The 18,208-nt window shown below is 42.7% G+C and overlaps 1 protein-coding gene across 3 annotated transcripts in view; it reads left to right on the top strand.

Moving 5' to 3' along the window:
* TTC28 (tetratricopeptide repeat domain 28) overlaps positions 1-18,208 on the top strand; it is a 692,319-nt gene that overhangs the window by 568,159 nt on the left and 105,952 nt on the right. For all 3 annotated transcript variants that reach the window (XM_074390786.1, XM_003938479.4, XM_074390787.1), the window contains 3 exons: positions 9,933-11,274; positions 12,523-13,046; positions 17,020-17,129. In XM_074390786.1, the coding sequence (XP_074246887.1) occupies positions 9,933-11,274; positions 12,523-13,046; positions 17,020-17,129 (1,976 nt within the window). The remainder of the gene's footprint in view (positions 1-9,932; positions 11,275-12,522; positions 13,047-17,019; positions 17,130-18,208) is intronic.

Raw genomic sequence — 18,208 nt, 5'->3', positions numbered from 1 at the left:
CCAAGAGTGTGTCATGTTCCATTCAGAACTCCCCAGACTGGCAGTGGCTGGGACAGTAGAGACACAGGGAGGATGAAAAATTCCCAGCTCTGCCCCGTCCATCTCTTCTTACTCTTGTCTGTGTGAGGCAGTCTTTAAGAGTCTTCTTAGGATTCTTTATAGGCCCTTGGAAATGTAAGATAAGGAGGACAGGAGGAGATCAGGAGAGTGCACAGGGAAGCTGGCTGGAGATCAGATCATTTTGCCATAACCAGCAGGTAGTTTCTTTCACAAATCATTGAACTCTGGGTAGCCATTATCATCCCAACTGCTCCCTATTAAGTAGCCCAGATTCTTAAGGTCGTGAGAGTCAGAGAAATAGAATTCCTTTCCTTTTTCCTCACTCTCTAAATACTGGTCATACTATGCTTAGATACCATGTAAACTAATAATTGATACATACTGTTATGTTTCTCATGCTATGTCTTTGAAATTATTATAATCTGACCTTATTACTAAGAAAACAAAAAAAAATGCCAAAATATTTTCAATGTAAAAAATGTTAACAAAGACCCAGCAGTATTAACTGTCTCAAAGACACTCAGCTGAATGAATTGGGAGCCCGGCTTGTAAAACAGGACTTCTGGCTTAGAGTCCTGTGTCTTTTCTATTATATTGTACCTTTCTGATGCTTACCCAGTTTCCTGTAGGACAAGGTAAGTCCCACCTGGGGGCTTCGAAAGAGACCTGTCTTTGGTGGTAATGGGCCATAGGTGAAAACCAAGCTTCCTCCAATTGCCTGCTAGGTCTCTCGCCACTTGCTTCCTCTTACCATCATCTTAGCAACCAACAAGTGATTATATTGGCTTAAGAAAATCATTGCAATAAAATCCAAAAGCTGTGAGGGGGGAAAAAATCACTGCAAAGGCATCATTGTGGAAGAAAGTGCTCCAGGGGAGATTTGGGCACTCCTACTACCCTCCCTAGTGCCCCCGAACCAACCCCAGTGTGTGATGCTCCCCTCCCTGTGTCCATGTGTTCTCATTGTTCAACACCCACCTATGAGAGAGAACATGCGATCTTTGATTTTCTGTTCTTGTGTCACTTTGCTGAGAATGATGCTTTCCAGATTCATCCATGTCTCTACAAAGGACACGAACTCATCGTGTTTTATGGCTGCATAGTATTCCATGGTGTATATGTGCCACATTTTCCTTGTCCAGTCTAGCATCATTGGGCATTTGGGTTGGTCCCAGGTCTTTGCTATTGTAAACAGTGCCACAATGAAATATGTGTGCATGTGTTTTTATAACAGAACAATTTATAATCCTTTGGATATATACCCAGTAATGGGATTGCTGGGTCAAATGGAATTCTTATTTCTAGGTCCTTGAGGAATCATCACACTGTCTTCCACAATGGTTGAACTAATTTACACTCCCACTAACAGTGCGAAGATGTTCCTCTTTCTCCACATCCTCTCCAGCATCTGCCGTCTCCAGATTTTTTAATGATTATCATTCTAACTGGTGTGAGATGGTATCTCAATGTGGTTTTGATTTGCATTTCTCTAATGACCAATGATGATGAGCGTTTTTTCATATGTTTGTTGGCCTTATAAATGTCTTCTTTTGAAAAGTGTCTGTTCATGTCCTTTGCCCATTTTTGAATGGATTTGTTTGTTTTTTTCTTGTAAATCTGTTTTAGTTCTTTGTAGATTCTGGATATTAGCCCTTTGTCAGATGGGTAGATTGCAAAAATTTTTTCCCATTCTATTGGTTGCCAGTTCACTCTAATGATTGTTTCTTTTGCTCTGCAGAAGCTCTGGAGTTTAATTAGATTCCATTTGCCTATTTTGGCTTTTGTTGCCAATGCTTTTGGTGTTTTAGCCATGAAGTCCTTGCCTGTGCCTATGTCCTGGGTGGTTTTGCCTAGGTTTTCTTCTAGGGTTTTTATGGCATTAGGTCTTAATGTTTAAGTCTTTAATCCATCTGGAGTTAATTTTAGTGTAAGGTGTCAGGAAGGGGTCCCGTTTCTGCTTTCTGCACATGGCTAGCCAGTTTTCCCAACACCATTTATTAAACAGGGAATCCTTTCCCCGTTGCTTGTTTTTGTCAGGTTTGTCAAAGATCAGATGGTTGTAGATGTGTGGCATTGACTCTCAGGCCTGTGTTCTGTTCCATTGGTCTGTATCTCTGTTTTGGTACCAGTACCATGCTGTTTTGATTACTGTAGCCTTGTAGTATAGTTTGAAGTCAGGTAGCATGATGCTTCCAGCTTTGTTCTTTTTCCTTAAAATTGTCTTGGATATGCGGGCTCTCTTTTGGTTCCATATGAAGTTTAAGGTCATTTTTTCCAGTTCTGTGAAGAGGGTCATAGGTAGCTTGATGGGAATAGCGTTGAATTTGTAAATTACTTTGGGCAGTATGGCCATTTTCACAATATTGATGCTTCCTATCCATGAGCATGGAATTTTTTTCCATCTGTTTGTGTCCTCTCTTATTTCCTTGACCAGTGGTTTGTAGTTCTCCTTGAAAAAGTCCTTTACATCCTTTGTTAGTTGTATTCCTAGGTGTTTTATTTTCTTTGTAGCAATTGTGAATTGCAGTTCCTTCTTGATTTGGTGCTCTTTAAGTCTGTTATTGGTGTATAGAAATGCTTGTGATTTCTGCATGTTGATTTTGTACCCTGAGACTTTGCTGAAGCTGCTTATCAGTTTAAGGAGAGTTTGGGCTGAGATGATAGGTTCTTCTAAATATACAATCATGTCATCTGCAAATAGAGACAATTTGACTTCCTCCTTTCCTAACTGAAGATCCTTCATTTATTTTTCTTCTCTGATTGCTCTGGCTAGAACTTCCAATACTATATTGAATAGGAGTGGTGAGAGAGGGCATCCTTGTCTAGTGCCTGATTTCAAAGGGAATGCTTCTAGTTTTTGCCCATTCGGTGTGATATTGGTTGTGGGTTTGTCATAAATAGCTTTTATTATTTTGAGATATGTTCCATCGATACGTAGTTTATTGAGAGTTTTTAGCATAAAGGACTGTTAAATTTTGTCAAAGGCCTTCTCTGCATCTATTGAGATAATCATGTGGTTTTTGTCTTTGGTTCTGTTTATGTGGTGGATTATGTTTACAGACTTGCATTGTGTTGAACCAGCCTTGCATCCCTGGGATGAAGCCTACTTGATCATGATGGATAAGCTTTTTGATGTGCTGTTGTAATCAGTTTGCTAGTATTTTATTGAAGATTTTTGCATCTGTGTTCATCATGGAGATTGGCCTGAAGTTTTCTTTTTTTTGTTGAATCTCTGCCAGGTTTTGGCATCAGGATGATGTTGGTCTCATGAAATGATTTGGGAAGGATTCCCTCTTTTTGGATTGTTTGGAGTAGTTTCAGAAGGAGTGGTACCAGCTTCTCTTTGTATGTCTGGTAGAATTCAGCTGTGAATCCATCTGGACCTGGGCTTTTTTTGGTCAGTAGGCTATTACTTGGTGCCTCAACTTCAGCTCTTATTATAGGTCTATTCAGGGTTTTGACTTCTTCCTGGTTTAGGCTTGGGAGGGTGCAAGTGTCCAGGAATTTATCAGTTTCTTCCATGTTTACTGGTTTATGTACATAGAGTTGTTTGTAGTAATCTCTAATGGTAGTTTGTATTTCTGTGGAATCGGTGGTGATGTCCTCTTTATTATTTTTTATTGCATCTATTTGATTATTCTCTCTCTTCTTTTTTATTAATCTGGCTAGTAGTCTGTCTATTTTGTTGATCTTTTCAAAAAACCAGCTCCTGGATTTATTGACTTTTTGAAGGTTTTTTTTGTGTCTCTATCCCCTTCAGTTCTGCTCTGATCTTGGTTATTTCTTGTCTTCTGCTAACTTTTGAGATTTTTTTTTACCTTACTCTAGCTCTTTCAATTTTGATGATAGGGTGTCGATTTTTGATCTTTCTTTGCTTCTCATGTGGGCATTAATAAATTTTCCTCTAGGCACTGCTTTAAATGTGTCCCAGAGATTCTGGTAGTTTGTGTATTTCTTCTTCTTGTTTTTGAAGAACATCTTTCTTTCTGCCTTCATTTCATTGTTTATCTAGTCAGCATTCAAGAGCCATTCAGGTTCAGTTTCCATGAAGTTGTGTGGTTCTGAGTTAGTTTTTTAATCCTGAGTTCTAATTTGATTGCACTGTGGTCTGCGAGACTGTTCATTTTGAGTCCGTTCTTTTGCTTTTGCTGAGGAGTGATTTACTTCCAATTATGTGGTCAATTTTAGAGTAGGTGTGATGTGGTGCTGAGAAGAATGTATTCTCTGTGGTTTGGGGTGGAGAGTTCTGTAAATGTCTATTAGGTTTGCTTGGTCCAGGTCTGAGTTCAAGTCCTGGATATCCTTGTTAGTTTTCTGTCATGTTGATCTGTCTAATATTGACAGTGGAGTGTTAAAGTCTCCCACTATTACTTTGTGTGAGTCTAAGTCTCTTTGTTGCTCACTAAGAACTTGCTTTATGTAACTGAGTGCTCCTGCGTTGGATGTGTATATATTTAGGATTGTTAGCTCTTCTTGTTGCATTGATCCTTTTACCATTATATAATGCCCTTCTTTGTCTTTTTGGTCTTTGTTGGTTTAAAGTCTATTTTATCCGAGACTAGGATTGCAACTCCTGCTTTCTTTTTCTCTCTATTTGCTTGGTAAATCTTCCTCCATCCCTTTACTTTGAGCCTATGTGTATCCTTGCACGTGGGATGGGTTTTCTGGATACAGCACACTGATGGATTTTGACTTTTTATCCAATTTCCTAGTCTGTGTCTTTTGATTGGGGGATTTAGCCCATTTATATTTAAGGTTAATACTGCTATGTGTGAATTTGATCCTGCCATTTTGATGCTAGCTGTTTGTTTTGCCCATTAGTTGACACAGTTTCTTCATTGCGTCGATGCTTTTTACCATTTGGTATGTTTTTGGAGTGGCTGGTACTGGTTGTTCCTTTCTATGTTTAGTGCTTCTTTCAGGAGCTCTTGTAAGGCAGGCCTGGTGGTGACGAAATCTCTGAGCAATTGCTTGTTTGTAAAGGATTTTATTTCTACTTTGCTTATGATGCTTATCTTGGCTGGTTATGAAATGCTAGGTTGAAAGTTCTTTTCTTTAAGGATGTTGAATATTGGCCCCCACTCTCTTCTGACTTGCAGGGTTTCTGTGGAGAAATCGGCTGTGAGTCAGATGGGCTTCCCTTTGTGTGTAACCTGACGTTTCTCTCTGGCTGCCTTTAGCATTTTTTCTTTCATTTCAACCCTGTTGAGTCTGACGATTATATGCCTTGGGGTTGCTCTTCTAGAGGAGTATCATTGTGGTGTTCCCTGTATTTCCTGGACCTGAATGTTGGCCTGCCTTGCTATGTTGGGGAAGTTCTCCTGGATAATATCCCGAAGAGTGTTTTCCAGGTTGGATTCATTCTCTCCATCACATTCAGGTACACCTGTCAAACATAGATTAGGTCTTTTCACATAATCCCATATTTCTTGGGGGCTTTGTTTATTTCTTTTTACTTGTTTTTTCTCTGATCTTGCCTTCCTCTTTTATTGCATTGAGTTGATCTTCAATTTTTGATATCCTTTCTTCTGCTTGGTCGATTCAGCTATTGAAACTTGTGTATGCTTCTTGAAGTTCTTGTGTTGTGTTTTTCAGCTCCATTAATTCATTTGTATTCTTCTCTAAGCTGTTTGTTCTCATTAGCATTTCATCAAACCTTTTTTCAAGGTTCTTAGTTTCTTTGCATTGGGTTAGAATGTGTTCTTTTAGCTCAGAGAAATTTGTTATTAACCACTTTCTGAAGCCTGTTTCTGTCAATTCATCAGATTCATTCTCCATCCAGCCTTGTTCCCTTGCTGGTGAGGAGTTGTGATCCCTTGGAGGAGGAGAGGCGTTCTGGTTGGGGGTGTTTTCATCCTTTTTGTGCTGGTTTCTTCCTATCTTTGTGGATTTTTCTACGTGTGGTCTTTGTAATTGGTGACTTTTGGATGGGGTTTCTGAGTGGACGTCCTTTTTGTTGATGATGAAGTTATTTCTTTGTTTTTTTAGTTTTCCTTCTAACAGCTAGGCCCCTCGGCTGTAGGACTGCTGGAGGTCCACTCCAGACCCTGCTTGCCTGGGAACCTGCAGCAGCTGCAGAGCAATAAGGGTTGCTACCAGTTTCTTCTTCTGTTGTCTTTGTCCCAGAAGCATACCTGCCAGATGTCAGCCTGAACTCTCCTTTATGAGGTGTCTTTTTGGATATATGGGGGTCAGGGAGCTGCTTGAGGAGACAGTCTGTCTCTTACAGGAGCTCAAGTGCTGAACTGTGAGTTCCATTGTTCCCTCACAGCTGCTGAGCAGGTATGTTTAAGTCTGCTGCAGCAGAACTCATAACTGCCTTTTTTTCCCCAGGTACTCTTTCCTGGGAAGGTGGGGCTTTATTTGTAAGTTCTGACATGCTCTGCCCAGTGAGCAGGTTGCCTACTCACAATCTGCCAGCAGAGGCATTGCTGAACTGCCGTGGGCTCTGCCCAGCTGCCTTGTGAACTTCCTTGCAGTTTTGTTTACAGAGGTATAGTTAGAACTGCCTCAGTAATGGCAGTCTGCCTCTGTAATGGTGAACTGCCTTGGTAATGGAGGACTGCCTCGGTAATGGCGGACTGCCTTGGTAGCGGTGGACTGCCTGGGTAATTGTGGACACCCTTCCCCCCACAGAACTGGACCATCCTGGGTCCATTTGTGCTTGCTGCAAAACTTCAATCCAGAGCATTTTAGATTGCTGGTTTTTTGTGGGGTGGGACCTGCTGAGCCAGATCACCTGGCTCCCTGTTTCAGCCCCCCTTTTTTTTCAGTTGAATGGGCTGCTGTGTCTCCCAGGTGTTCCAAGTGCCAGTTGAAACAACCGCCCTGATTTGTGTGAGTTTTGTGCAGAGATCTGCTGTGCTTGCTGAAACAGCCATGTTGGAATCTTGTGGTACTTTTCAGCCTGGGAATCTCCTGGTCTGTGGGCAGTAGTAACTCATTTGGAAATGTGGTATTCACTCACCCTCTGCATTGTTCTCCAGAGCTGTTCCTATTCGTCCATCTTGGATCCTGACTTACTTTACCTTTTCTTTTCTTTTTTTTTTTTTTTTTTTAAGACAGAGTCTCACTCTGTCACCCAGGCTGGAGTGCAGTGTTGCAGTCATGGCCTACTGCAGCCTTGAACTCCTGAGCCCAAGTAATCCTCCTACCTCATCCTCCCAAGCAGCTGGAACTACGGGCTTACACCTCCATGCCCAGCTAATTTTTAAATTTTTTGTAGAGACAAGGTCTCGCTGTGTTGCCCAGGCTTGTCTTGAAGTCCTAAGCTCCAGCAGTCCTCTTGCCTCAGCCTTCCAAAGTGCTGGGTTATAGGTGTGAGCCACCACACCCAGCCCTTCACCATTTTTAATGTAATCATGTTTATTCCATTGTATAAATGTACCATGATTTATTGTTATTTTTAAATTATGAAATATTTTACTCATAAAAAAATATACAGAAGAATTATCATGGTTTATTTAATTTCCACCACCTCAAGAATTTCCTTTCCTGGAAGGAAATAATTTCAGTAACTAATATTGCAATTTCACTCTGTAGTTTACAGTGCTCTTGCACGTATATTATTTCATTTGATACTGTTACCTCCTAAGGTTGGTGTTATGTTTATTATTTTTCTCATTTTATAGATGAACTAAGGAAAACTCAAAAAGGCTAAATGATTTCCCCAATACCTTAAGTCCAGTTAAGTCAAAGAGATGGCCGGGTCCCAGGACTGCATATGACTCTTGTGGCAGGGCAGATCTCCACATCATGCAAGGGAGGAGTCAGGACCAGCAGAATGGTCCCACGAGACTCACCCTACACTGCACCCCCAGCTCCTGCCCTGCCCTGACTTCAGCCTTGATCATGCGTACTATCTGCCTTTTGACCCAGTGTGCTCTCTGAGGGCAGAGACTTCTGTCCTCACTCTCCTCCCTACCCCTGCTGCCCACCACAAGTTCTGATACACAATAAATACCCAGTTAATGTCTGCTGGATAAGTGAATGAATGAATAGTGTCAGAGAAACGCACAAATTGTTGAGGCTAGGTTTTCACAGATTTCTTTCTCAGTGCCTCTTTTTAATTCAGACGTTTTAACAATAACACATCTTGGCATTTTCAACTTTTGGGGCTTCTGTAAGTTTTAGTCACCATTGGAAACCTCCCACACGGATGCATGGAAAAGCATGTTCAAAACCAAAGGCAGGGAGAAAACTGTTTGCATACTGGCTTCTCTCCACCCTTTCTAATGGTGGCCCTCATTCTTGCCCCAACTGGGATGGACCAAGCTCTCCTTAAAGCCAGCTCCCACGTTACCATTATGCTATCCCTCATTTGAAACCAATTTATAGTTAGGTCATTTATGGTATATCTCATTTTAATTGCTTGGTAAAATAATAGCTTAGCAGCTATGATACGGTTTATGATATTTGTTTGAAACACTGTTACTGTTGATTATAAAAGCAGTATAGCAGAATTACAAGAGATTTCAGAACAAAAATTACTGAAATTCCACCACCTAACAAGGTGACAATTCTTGTTTTTGCATAACCTCAAGAGCTTGTTCGTGTGCGTGGACATACTTATTTTCCTAGTTGTTGTCACAGGAGTGTGCGGCATTTTTTCCTGATTTTTCCAGGTAATATGATTACAATAACATCGTTTCCCTGTTTTTCAGTATAGACTTCATAATTAGCTTTTTTTTTTTTTTTTTTTTTTTTTTTTTGAGACGGAGTTTCGCTCTTGTTGCCCAGGCTGGAGTGCAATGGCGCGTTCTCGGCTCACCGCAACCTCCACCTCCTGGGTTCAGGCAATTCTCCTGCCTCAGCCTCCTGAGTAGCTGGGATTACAGGCACGTGCCACCATGCCCAGCTAATTTTTTTGTATTTTTAGTAGAGACAGGGTTTCACCATGTTGACCAGGATGGTCTCGATCTCTTGACCTCGTGATCCACCTGCCTCGGCCTCCCAAAGTGCTGGGATTACAGGCGTGAGCCACCGCGCCCGGCCCATAATTAGCTTTTTAATGACTGCATAATCCTCTGTTGAGTTGATATACCAAAACGTACTTATACAATCTCCCAGTGTTTCACATTTAAGACATTTCTGATTTTCCTGTAGTCTGTAGTGCCACATTGAAGGTTATTATGTGTATTGTTATGCAAGCTTTTGTGGTTGTCAGATGATTTTCTTGGGATACTTTCCCTTGAGTAAGATTGCTGGGTCAGAGTAGGAGCGTTTGTGGTTCTTGCCATGCTGCTTGTGCAAAAAGGTTGTTCCAGTTTATGTCCCCAGCAGTTGGTATGTTTACCAATTTCAGTACAGTTTCATCAGTATAGGAGTTGTGGTTAATTTTTTTGTTTGCTAATTTAGCTGAAGTAAAATGGTACTTCAGGGTTGCTTTATTTTGCATTTCATTGATTATTAAAGGAAATTAGCATTTTCCCCTGTGGTTACTCTTGGTATTTCTTTGGATGTGAGTTGTCTGCTGACATTTACAGATCTTTGCCTATTTTAGTAAATTGGATCTTCATTTTTAATAAATCAAACTGAGTAAACTCTTTACACACAATTGCTGTTGAACTTTTTCATTTATATTTAATGTATTTTCCAGTATTGTTTTGCCTTTTAATTTTAGATATGTATTTGTAGTACAAACATTCTTATTTTTGTAATAAAATCTGTAAATGTTTCTTTCTGTTGCTTTGGAACTTAAGCTGTCCTCCCTCTGGAGAGCCGATAAATATTTAATGCTACCTTCTGTTATTTTAAATTCTTTAATTCATCTGGATTGCATTTTACTATAAATTGAGATGCAAATTACATTTCTTTCTTCATTGCAAATCAGTTATTTCAGTCTTAGCCTGTTCTTTTTTTCTCTTTCTCAGGAATCATACACCAGATGAAAGGCGATTATGACACTGCACTGAAACTCCACAAGGCCCACCTATGCATCGCTCAGGAGCTGAGTGATTATGCTGCCCAGGGCCGTGCCTATGGGAATATGGGCAACGCCTACAACGCTCTTGGCATGTACGACCAGGCAGTCAAATATCATCGGCAGGAGCTGCAGATCTCCATGGAAGTGAACGACCGCGCCTCGCAGGCCTCCACGCATGGGAACCTTGCCGTGGCATACCAGGCGCTGGGTGCCCATGACCGAGCCCTGCAACACTATCAGAACCACTTGAACATCGCCCGGGAGCTACGAGACATCCAGAGCGAGGCCCGGGCCCTCAGCAACCTGGGCAATTTCCACTGCTCTCGGGGAGAGTATGTCCAGGCTGCCCCATATTATGAACAGTATCTCCGGCTTGCTCCTGACCTTCAAGACATGGAAGGAGAAGGGAAGGTCTGCCACAATCTTGGCTATGCCCATTACTGCCTTGGAAATTACCAGGAGGCAGTGAAGTACTACGAGCAGGATCTGGCACTGGCCAAAGACCTTCATGACAAGTTGAGCCAAGCAAAAGCCTACTGCAACTTGGGCCTAGCGTTCAAGGCTCTGCTGAATTTCAGTAAAGCTGAAGAGTGTCAGAAGTACCTACTGTCCCTAGCCCAGTCTCTGAATAATTCCCAGGCCAAATTTCGAGCCCTAGGGAACCTGGGCGATATATTCATCTGTAAAAAAGATATAAATGGTGCAATAAAATTCTATGAGCAGCAGCTGGGCTTAGCTCACCAGGTGAAGGATAGAAGACTAGAGGCCAGTGCATATGCAGCCCTGGGCACTGCATACCGAATGATCCAGAAGTATGACAAGGCCCTGGGTTATCACACACAGGAACTGGAGGTATATCAGGAGCTGAGTGACTTGCCAGGGGAGTGCAGAGCTCATGGGCACCTGGCTGCCGTCTACATGGCCCTTGGGAAATACACAATGGCATTCAAGTGTTACGAAGAGCAACTGGATCTAGGGCAAAAGCTGAAGGATCCGAGTCTGGAAGCCCAGGTCTATGGCAACATGGGCATCACAAAGATGAACATGAATGTGATGGAAGAAGCCATTGGCTACTTTGAGCAGCAGTTGGCCATGCTGCAGCAGCTAAGTGGAAATGAGTCTGTGCTCGACAGGGGCCGGGCCTATGGCAACCTGGGGGATTGCTACGAAGCCCTGGGTGACTATGAGGAAGCTATCAAATACTATGAACAATATTTATCCGTTGCCCAGAGTCTGAATCGCATGCAAGACCAAGCCAAGGCTTACCGCGGCCTGGGAAATGGACACAGGTAAAAATGACCAAGGACAAATGTGATTTATAGTTCTGCACAAAGAGCATTTGAGACAGTAATGGCAACTTCATGTCTGCATGGCAGTTTGTTAACTAGAAAACATTTTCATACATATGTCATCTGATTTCTCCAACGGTTGTTTGAATTAAGTAGTTGATGTTGTTACCCTTATGTTATGGACAAAGAAAATAAAGTCCAGAGAAATTGAGTTAATGCCTAAGATTATTCAGCTTAAAAGGGACAGCTGAGAGTTAAGCCCAGGGCTCTGTGATTCCAAATGCAGTGCCTTTTGACTACATTATAATGAGAAGGATAATAGGGATGGAGAAGGTGAATGAGTCACTTTCACTGATCTTTTCTGAGTACCTCCCACATTGTATGAATGTGTTTATTAATACAACACCTGCACCTAACAATTACTTAGACCCCATTGTGTTGCTCTTCGGAAAAGCCACCTGATAATAGGGGAATGAATAAATGTACTATGTAGCATGCATCGTGCTAGGTCCCTTGCACAGATATCTTGATAGTTATAGCATTTCCGTATTACTCTACATCTATTGTCATCGGCTGTGGGATGTGGGATTTATTATCACCAGAATCGGAGACTCAGGGGAATGAATTCATGCGCCCCACACAACTGGTTTGGTCGTGCTCTCCCCACTCTGATGTCTTCTCTTAGCAGCACAAAAGGACACACTGTTGGTCAAGGAGATACTTTCTCCTAAATGTGGGGAACCCAAGAAGGTGTCTGTGTCTGCAGAATATACGGCCCCACCAGAGAGGGGATTAGGACTCCTGGAGTGGAGGAAGGGCAAGGGTCAAACTAAGTCTTCACCCGCAGAATGCTCTGAGAAGCTCAGGGTGAAAGATTTATAGCCACTGTAAAGTGATTTCAAAAACATAGTCTAAGCAGTAGTGGAAATGGGGAGGCCTGAAGAACCAGACAGTTCACTTGCTATCATTGTGCCTATTAATATATTTTATGTTTCCTCTGGGGTGTATATCCCATTGAATCTCAAGCTCTTGGGAAGGTCACTAAGGGATGACTTTTGAATTGCTTTTCAGATTATGAAATTCCTCTGCATCTCACTCTAAGGGCACATGATAGATTTTAGCTAGAAGAGGAGTTAAGAGCTTCTATAGTAAGTGACAGTGACAAATGCTTTTCATTTTCTCAGGGGCTTTAGCCTGTCTGCACCTGCACAAAATAATATCATTGCTTTTCTGTCTACATCCCCACAGGGCAATGGGGAACTTGCAGCAAGCCCTTGTGTGCTTTGAAAAGAGGCTCGTGGTTGCCCATGAGCTCGGGGAGGCCTTCAATAAAGCCCAGGCCTATGGAGAGCTGGGAAGTCTGCACAGCCAATTAGGGAATTACGAACAAGCCATTTCCTGCCTTGAACGCCAGCTGAACATTGCTAGAGATATGAAAGACCGAGCCCTGGAGAGTGACGCAGCCTGTGGCCTGGGGGGCGTTTACCAGCAGATGGGGGAGTATGACACAGCCCTGCAGTACCACCAGCTTGATCTACAGATAGCAGAGGAAACCAACAACCCCACATGCCAGGGCCGAGCCTATGGGAACCTGGGCCTGACTTACGAATCCCTGGGCACCTTCGAGAGGGCTGTGGTCTATCAAGAACAGCACTTGAGCATTGCTGCGCAGATGAATGACTTGGTGGCCAAGACGGTGTCATATAGTAGCCTTGGAAGGACCCATCATGCCTTGCAGAACTATTCCCAAGCGGTCATGTACTTACAGGAAGGTAGGTGAAAAGGCCCATTTTGTTCTCGTGGCCTGCTTGGAATCAAGTTCAGAGTCAGAACTCAAGACTCAGAGAGAAGTATGCACAGTTTGAGTGGCCACGTCTGTGTGGAGTAAGGGTCTCAGAGGCCACATTGTCAGCTCAACTCCAGAATCACAGTGTCCCCACCAGGTGTCCCTTGACAGTACTAAGATGTTTCATTGTCCGTAGCACCTTGCCCTGCTCTCTGTGGACCCAGATTGTCTTACTCTTTTAGCGACAATATCCATTGCTAGCCAGATGCCCAAGGAGCTGATACCCTCCTTGCTTTTCAGAACCCTCTGTGGAATGAGCAACTTGTTCTCATGCAGACAAATCAAGTAAGATGTAATCCTAAAAAATTATAAGGGTTTGAATCAGAAGAAAATGCCCATCTGCTCCAAGCTGTGTTATCCCTCTAACGAGTATCTAACTATACGAAAACTTGAGTCAGTTCTGACATGGCAGTTGAAGTCTAATCTAGAAGCATCAGTCTGAGGGTCACTCAAGCAGTAAACCAGGCTTCCTTCCCAGCATTTGTCACCTACAGTGCTTGGGCTGGTGCCACGGTAGGGTCTTGTTCCAGGCAGGCCTAGAAACTGAAGGCTGCACAGTTGGACCTTGGATGTTTCATTCCTCCGAAAGCTGAAGTCCCACAGCAGTGTGTTTGCCCTCCACCTCTGTATGTTGAGGTGGGTCCTTCCCCTCACCCAGGCACATTGGATCCTCTCACCCTAGAAGGGAAAATGGGCAGGTAGCTTACTGGCAAAAGGAATGGTTACTGATTTCAAGCAAAAACTCTCACTTCCAAGGGGCTTTGCACATCAAGTATATTTAATCTGATTCTGTTCTCAAATAGTCTTGTGAAGTATATCTTTTGATTCCCATTTTTGCAGTTTAATCACCTGAGGTTCAGAGGAGTACGGTGATTTTACCCTGATCATATGGTCAGTTAGTCAAGGAATAGGACCCAGCTTGAGTTTTCTGAACCAGGAACCACACAAGACCCTTTCTCAAGTTGTTTCTAACTACAATTGCAAAGCAGGGTTGGGCACCCTATCATCTTTTACTCCTGAGCCCCGACTGGGGAGCCAGGAGAGACAGAAGCAGGAAACAGAGGAGAATGGGTGAAGGGCTGATTCACTGGTCTCCTTTGCAACGGACCAGGGACTGTGCTGGCTTGCAGTCTGAGAGGTTACAGAGAGTCTGAAGCTACTTCCCAGACCTTATCTGGCTCCCATTCTGCCCACATGGGGCTCTGCCTCAATGCCTTAAATGAGAATGTTGGCTTCTAATTTCCTGAAACTTAACTGTGGTAAAATTCCAGCAGACAAAGAGCAATTTTCAGTTGAATTTGTGAAAACTATTAAATTCAGTCATATGACAACTTTTCAGCTGTGTTCTTTGGTACTTCCTGAAATACTACTTCCATGAAACAGCTGGTTTGCCTGAGACATTGCAACATAATTCTATATTTATGGAAAATTCTCAAGTTCATTTTTATTGTTTCTTGTAATTTTTAAGTCTTGCAGACATCTAAAACTCTTAATTTGTAGCACCTCTACAGTGTCTGTTTTGTGGATGTGTCCACTAGGGAGCCTGCAGCCGATGGCTTGCCTCATGGGCCAAACCAGATGCCTCTTCTCATGAGTGCAGGACACCTGGACAGTGCTTTTCGAATGCTCTGAGTTAGGTTTGCAGCCTCTGGCAGTGAAGGACTAGCTTATCTGGAAACCACCCTACTGCTCCCTCTCTCCTGGCTTTCTGAGGGGAGGAGGCTGTGGGGCCTGTGGATCAGCAGCACTCTGCTTCAGTGCAATAAGACTCTCACAGATGGAGCCTGGTCTGAGTCTTTCGAACAAGCTCTCTAGGTGCTGCAGAGGGGGATACCTCTGGTTAAAGCCAGTGGTCTCACCCAGCCTTTCCTCTTCTTGCAAATGAAGAAAGGGAGCATGGATCAACTTGGTGACTTCCCTGGGTCGAGTCCCTGACAAACTATAGGTTCTAGGAGAGCTAGATGGTGAGTCAGGTTCCTAAGAGCCAGAGCAGATAGAAGCTGGGGCAGGACAGATAACCTTATCTATCCAGTGGGCTTTTAACTCTTCATTGTTGAACCTCAGAGTCCTACATGCTGGTGATACAGCAGGAACAAAGCAAAGTCCCTGTTCTCAGAGAACATGCCTTCTAAGCAGGGGTTGTCTCAATGAATTTTACTTTTGACTCAGATCTCGACCTAGCAGGGACATCTGTATTGAAGAATTAATGTGGTTAGCTTATTGAAGGTTTAAGCAATCAGTATCCCTCTGGTTTTTTCCCCAAGAACCATCTTCTTTAATATGTTTTTCTATTCTGTGAGGTGTTTAAAAATGTGAATTATTTACAAATATTTTTGTTATCCAAAACATGATTAAACTTAAAATGTTGTTTCTAAGTTTTCTGAGTTATGAGCATTTCGAAATGTATATTTATGACCTTGAACCTGAGTGCTACTTTTCTTACCGTCTCAACAGCCACAGTTCCTTTTCAAGAGTCTGAAATTGCACAGGCCCAGCATGATCAGAGGCAGGCTTCCATCTACCCTGAATTAGATTAGAAGAAGGAAGTCCTTCCTTTGTATGTGCAGTTGTATGGTGGGAGCCTTCATGCTGGCGCTGCACAAGCTAGCTTCTAGGTAGAGAGAGCAGGATAATGAGGGCAAAGCGATGCTGAGAACTGCCTAGTGACCAATACAATAAATGGTTGCCTTCAGATTTGACTCTCACAAAACCCTGAAGGTTGCTGGTGTCCTGAAACCCAGAAGCTTGCTGTGGGTAAGTGACCCAAGCTGCAGGTGCCTATCTGAAGGCTATTAAAATGAGGATGGTCTCATTTAAGGCTTTTGCCTCATAATAGCACTTGTTTTGCAACCCCACTGAGGCACATCAAAGTCTTAGACTGAAAGGGAAAACAGATTAAACATGAAATGTGTCAGTAGCAACAGAAGGCAGGGTCAGGCTGTGTTCATATTCTGCTTTCAGAAGAACATCGTGTGTTTCTTCTGTTAACACTCATTGGATGCTGTGCACATGAGAAAGGAAAAGTATTCTCTTTCCTTCTGTACTTAACTGTCAGGAAGCGCTTTGCCAGCCGAAGAATCAGGTTAGGTAAATTTATCAGCCAGGAGTTTTCATTTGCAAAGCTATGGATTTCACATCTAGGAGGGTGACCAGGTTAGGTTTCACTTGTTTTAGTGTTTCTGTCTGCCCTGCAAACCTGTCTCCTGCTGATAGCCATCACCTGAGCTCTTGCTGAGGCAACCTGGAACATCCTGGAAATGTTGCTACCAGCACAGAATTTGAAGAGAATGCTTATTCTACCTTGGCTGATTCAGCTCTTGTCCTCATTTTATCTAGCTGTGTTGTTAGTTGTTTTTTTGTTTGTTTGTTTGTTTTTGTTTGTTTGTTTGTTTTTTTAAGAGCTAGGTGTCACTAAGTTGCCCAGGCTAGATTCTTACTCCTGGGCTTAAATAGTCCTCCTGCCTCAGCTTCCTGAGTAACTCTGGTCAACATATTTTTTGTAGAAACTTGAAGCAAAATTGGATGGGAGCAGTGGCTCAGTCCTGTAATCCCAACACTTTAGGAGGCCAGGGTGGGTGGATCACTTCAGGCCAGGAGCGGGAGACCAGCGTGGGCAACACAGTGAAACCCTGCCTCTACTAAAAAATACAAAAGCCAGCCAGGTATGGTGGCCTGTGCCCATAGTCCCAGCTACTCTGGAGGCTGACTGAGGTGGACCATCTGAGCCTGGGGAGGTCAAAGCTGCAATGAGCTGCTACTGCACTCCAGCCTGGGCAACAGAGTGAGACTCTGTCTCAAAACAAACAAAAACAGAAAAGTAAAATGACCCTCCAGGACTCCTTAAGATAGTGAAATTATCTGTCTTCTCTGTTTCCTTAAATTTCTCTGTCTGGTTTCAGGTTTAAGGTTAGCTGAGCAACTGGGCCGAAGAGAAGATGAGGCCAAAATTCGCCATGGCCTTGGCCTCTCCCTTTGGGCCAGTGGAAACTTGGAGGAGGCCCAACACCAGGTAAGCAGAGCCCCTGACGAAGTGGATTTTTTGTTTCTGGCAGCATGGAAGACCTTGGGATTACTTTCCTAGTAGTGATGGCATTTACCGGAGGCACTGACTTCTACCCTTGGGCTAATGTGTATGATTTCCAGCCGGTACCAGCCCAGAAGTATTGAACAATCAGTAAAGATTTTTGCTCACTCATGTGATAGATTTATCAATAATTTCTTAGGAATTCTTGCATTAAGTGCTGTTGCTCCCCATTAAACATTAATATAATGATAAAATTATATTCGTTTCATGACAGAAGTAAAAGAATTCATAATTATTAGATTTAATGTCCCTAGATATATTAATAGATATAACTTCTCTCTCTCCCTCTTAAAAGAAGGCCATGTTTCTGCATATGTGCAAGTAGTTGAAGGAAAATCCCTTGTCATGCTGGCCCTGGAGAGTAGGAAGATCCCTAGAGTTATGGTCTCCTCCGTTAGATTGGAGGAGTAGTGAGATGGCTGCATCTGAAATCACATACTCATCCAGATAGCAAGCATGCGAGTGGTGACTGCAGAGGGGGACCAAGGATAAGGACATCCAGTCTTCTATCCATAGGTGCCCACGAGAGTTGAAGACGTGACTGAATTTGCACCATAGCATTCTAGAATGTTAGGGTGTTTTACTGTACTTGTAAAACGACTAAAGGCAATGTAAAAGATTGATTCTCGAATTTCCTGGTTGTAAAAAGTAAAACCTGTGTTGATATTCTGATATGAAATTTTGAAAGTATTTATTATACCTCAATGAATTTGATTCTTAAAATAACGCTGTGAGGTAGAAACTTCCCTCTTTATAGAGAGGAAGAAATTGAGTCTCTGAGTCTTGCCAAAGGTCACACAGCCAGTTAGCGGCAGAGTTAGGAACATATTCTCTTCGCACTCTCTGAGTCTATGTCTCTTAGTCTTAAAATTCTGTACTTGATCTTAGCCAAAAGGCCAAGAAAGATATAGTCTTAGAATTCTGATTATTTTTAAGTTTGGATAAATTTAAAATTTGATACTGAGTTTCCGGCATATAAATATCGGAGTCATCTTAGACAATGT

Source organism: Saimiri boliviensis, chromosome 21, assembly GCF_048565385.1.
Source record: "Saimiri boliviensis isolate mSaiBol1 chromosome 21, mSaiBol1.pri, whole genome shotgun sequence".
Classification (NCBI taxonomy): Eukaryota; Metazoa; Chordata; class Mammalia; order Primates; family Cebidae; genus Saimiri; species Saimiri boliviensis.
The sequence above is the reverse complement of the archived record's forward strand: the minus strand, read 5'-3'. Positions and strand labels throughout refer to the sequence as shown.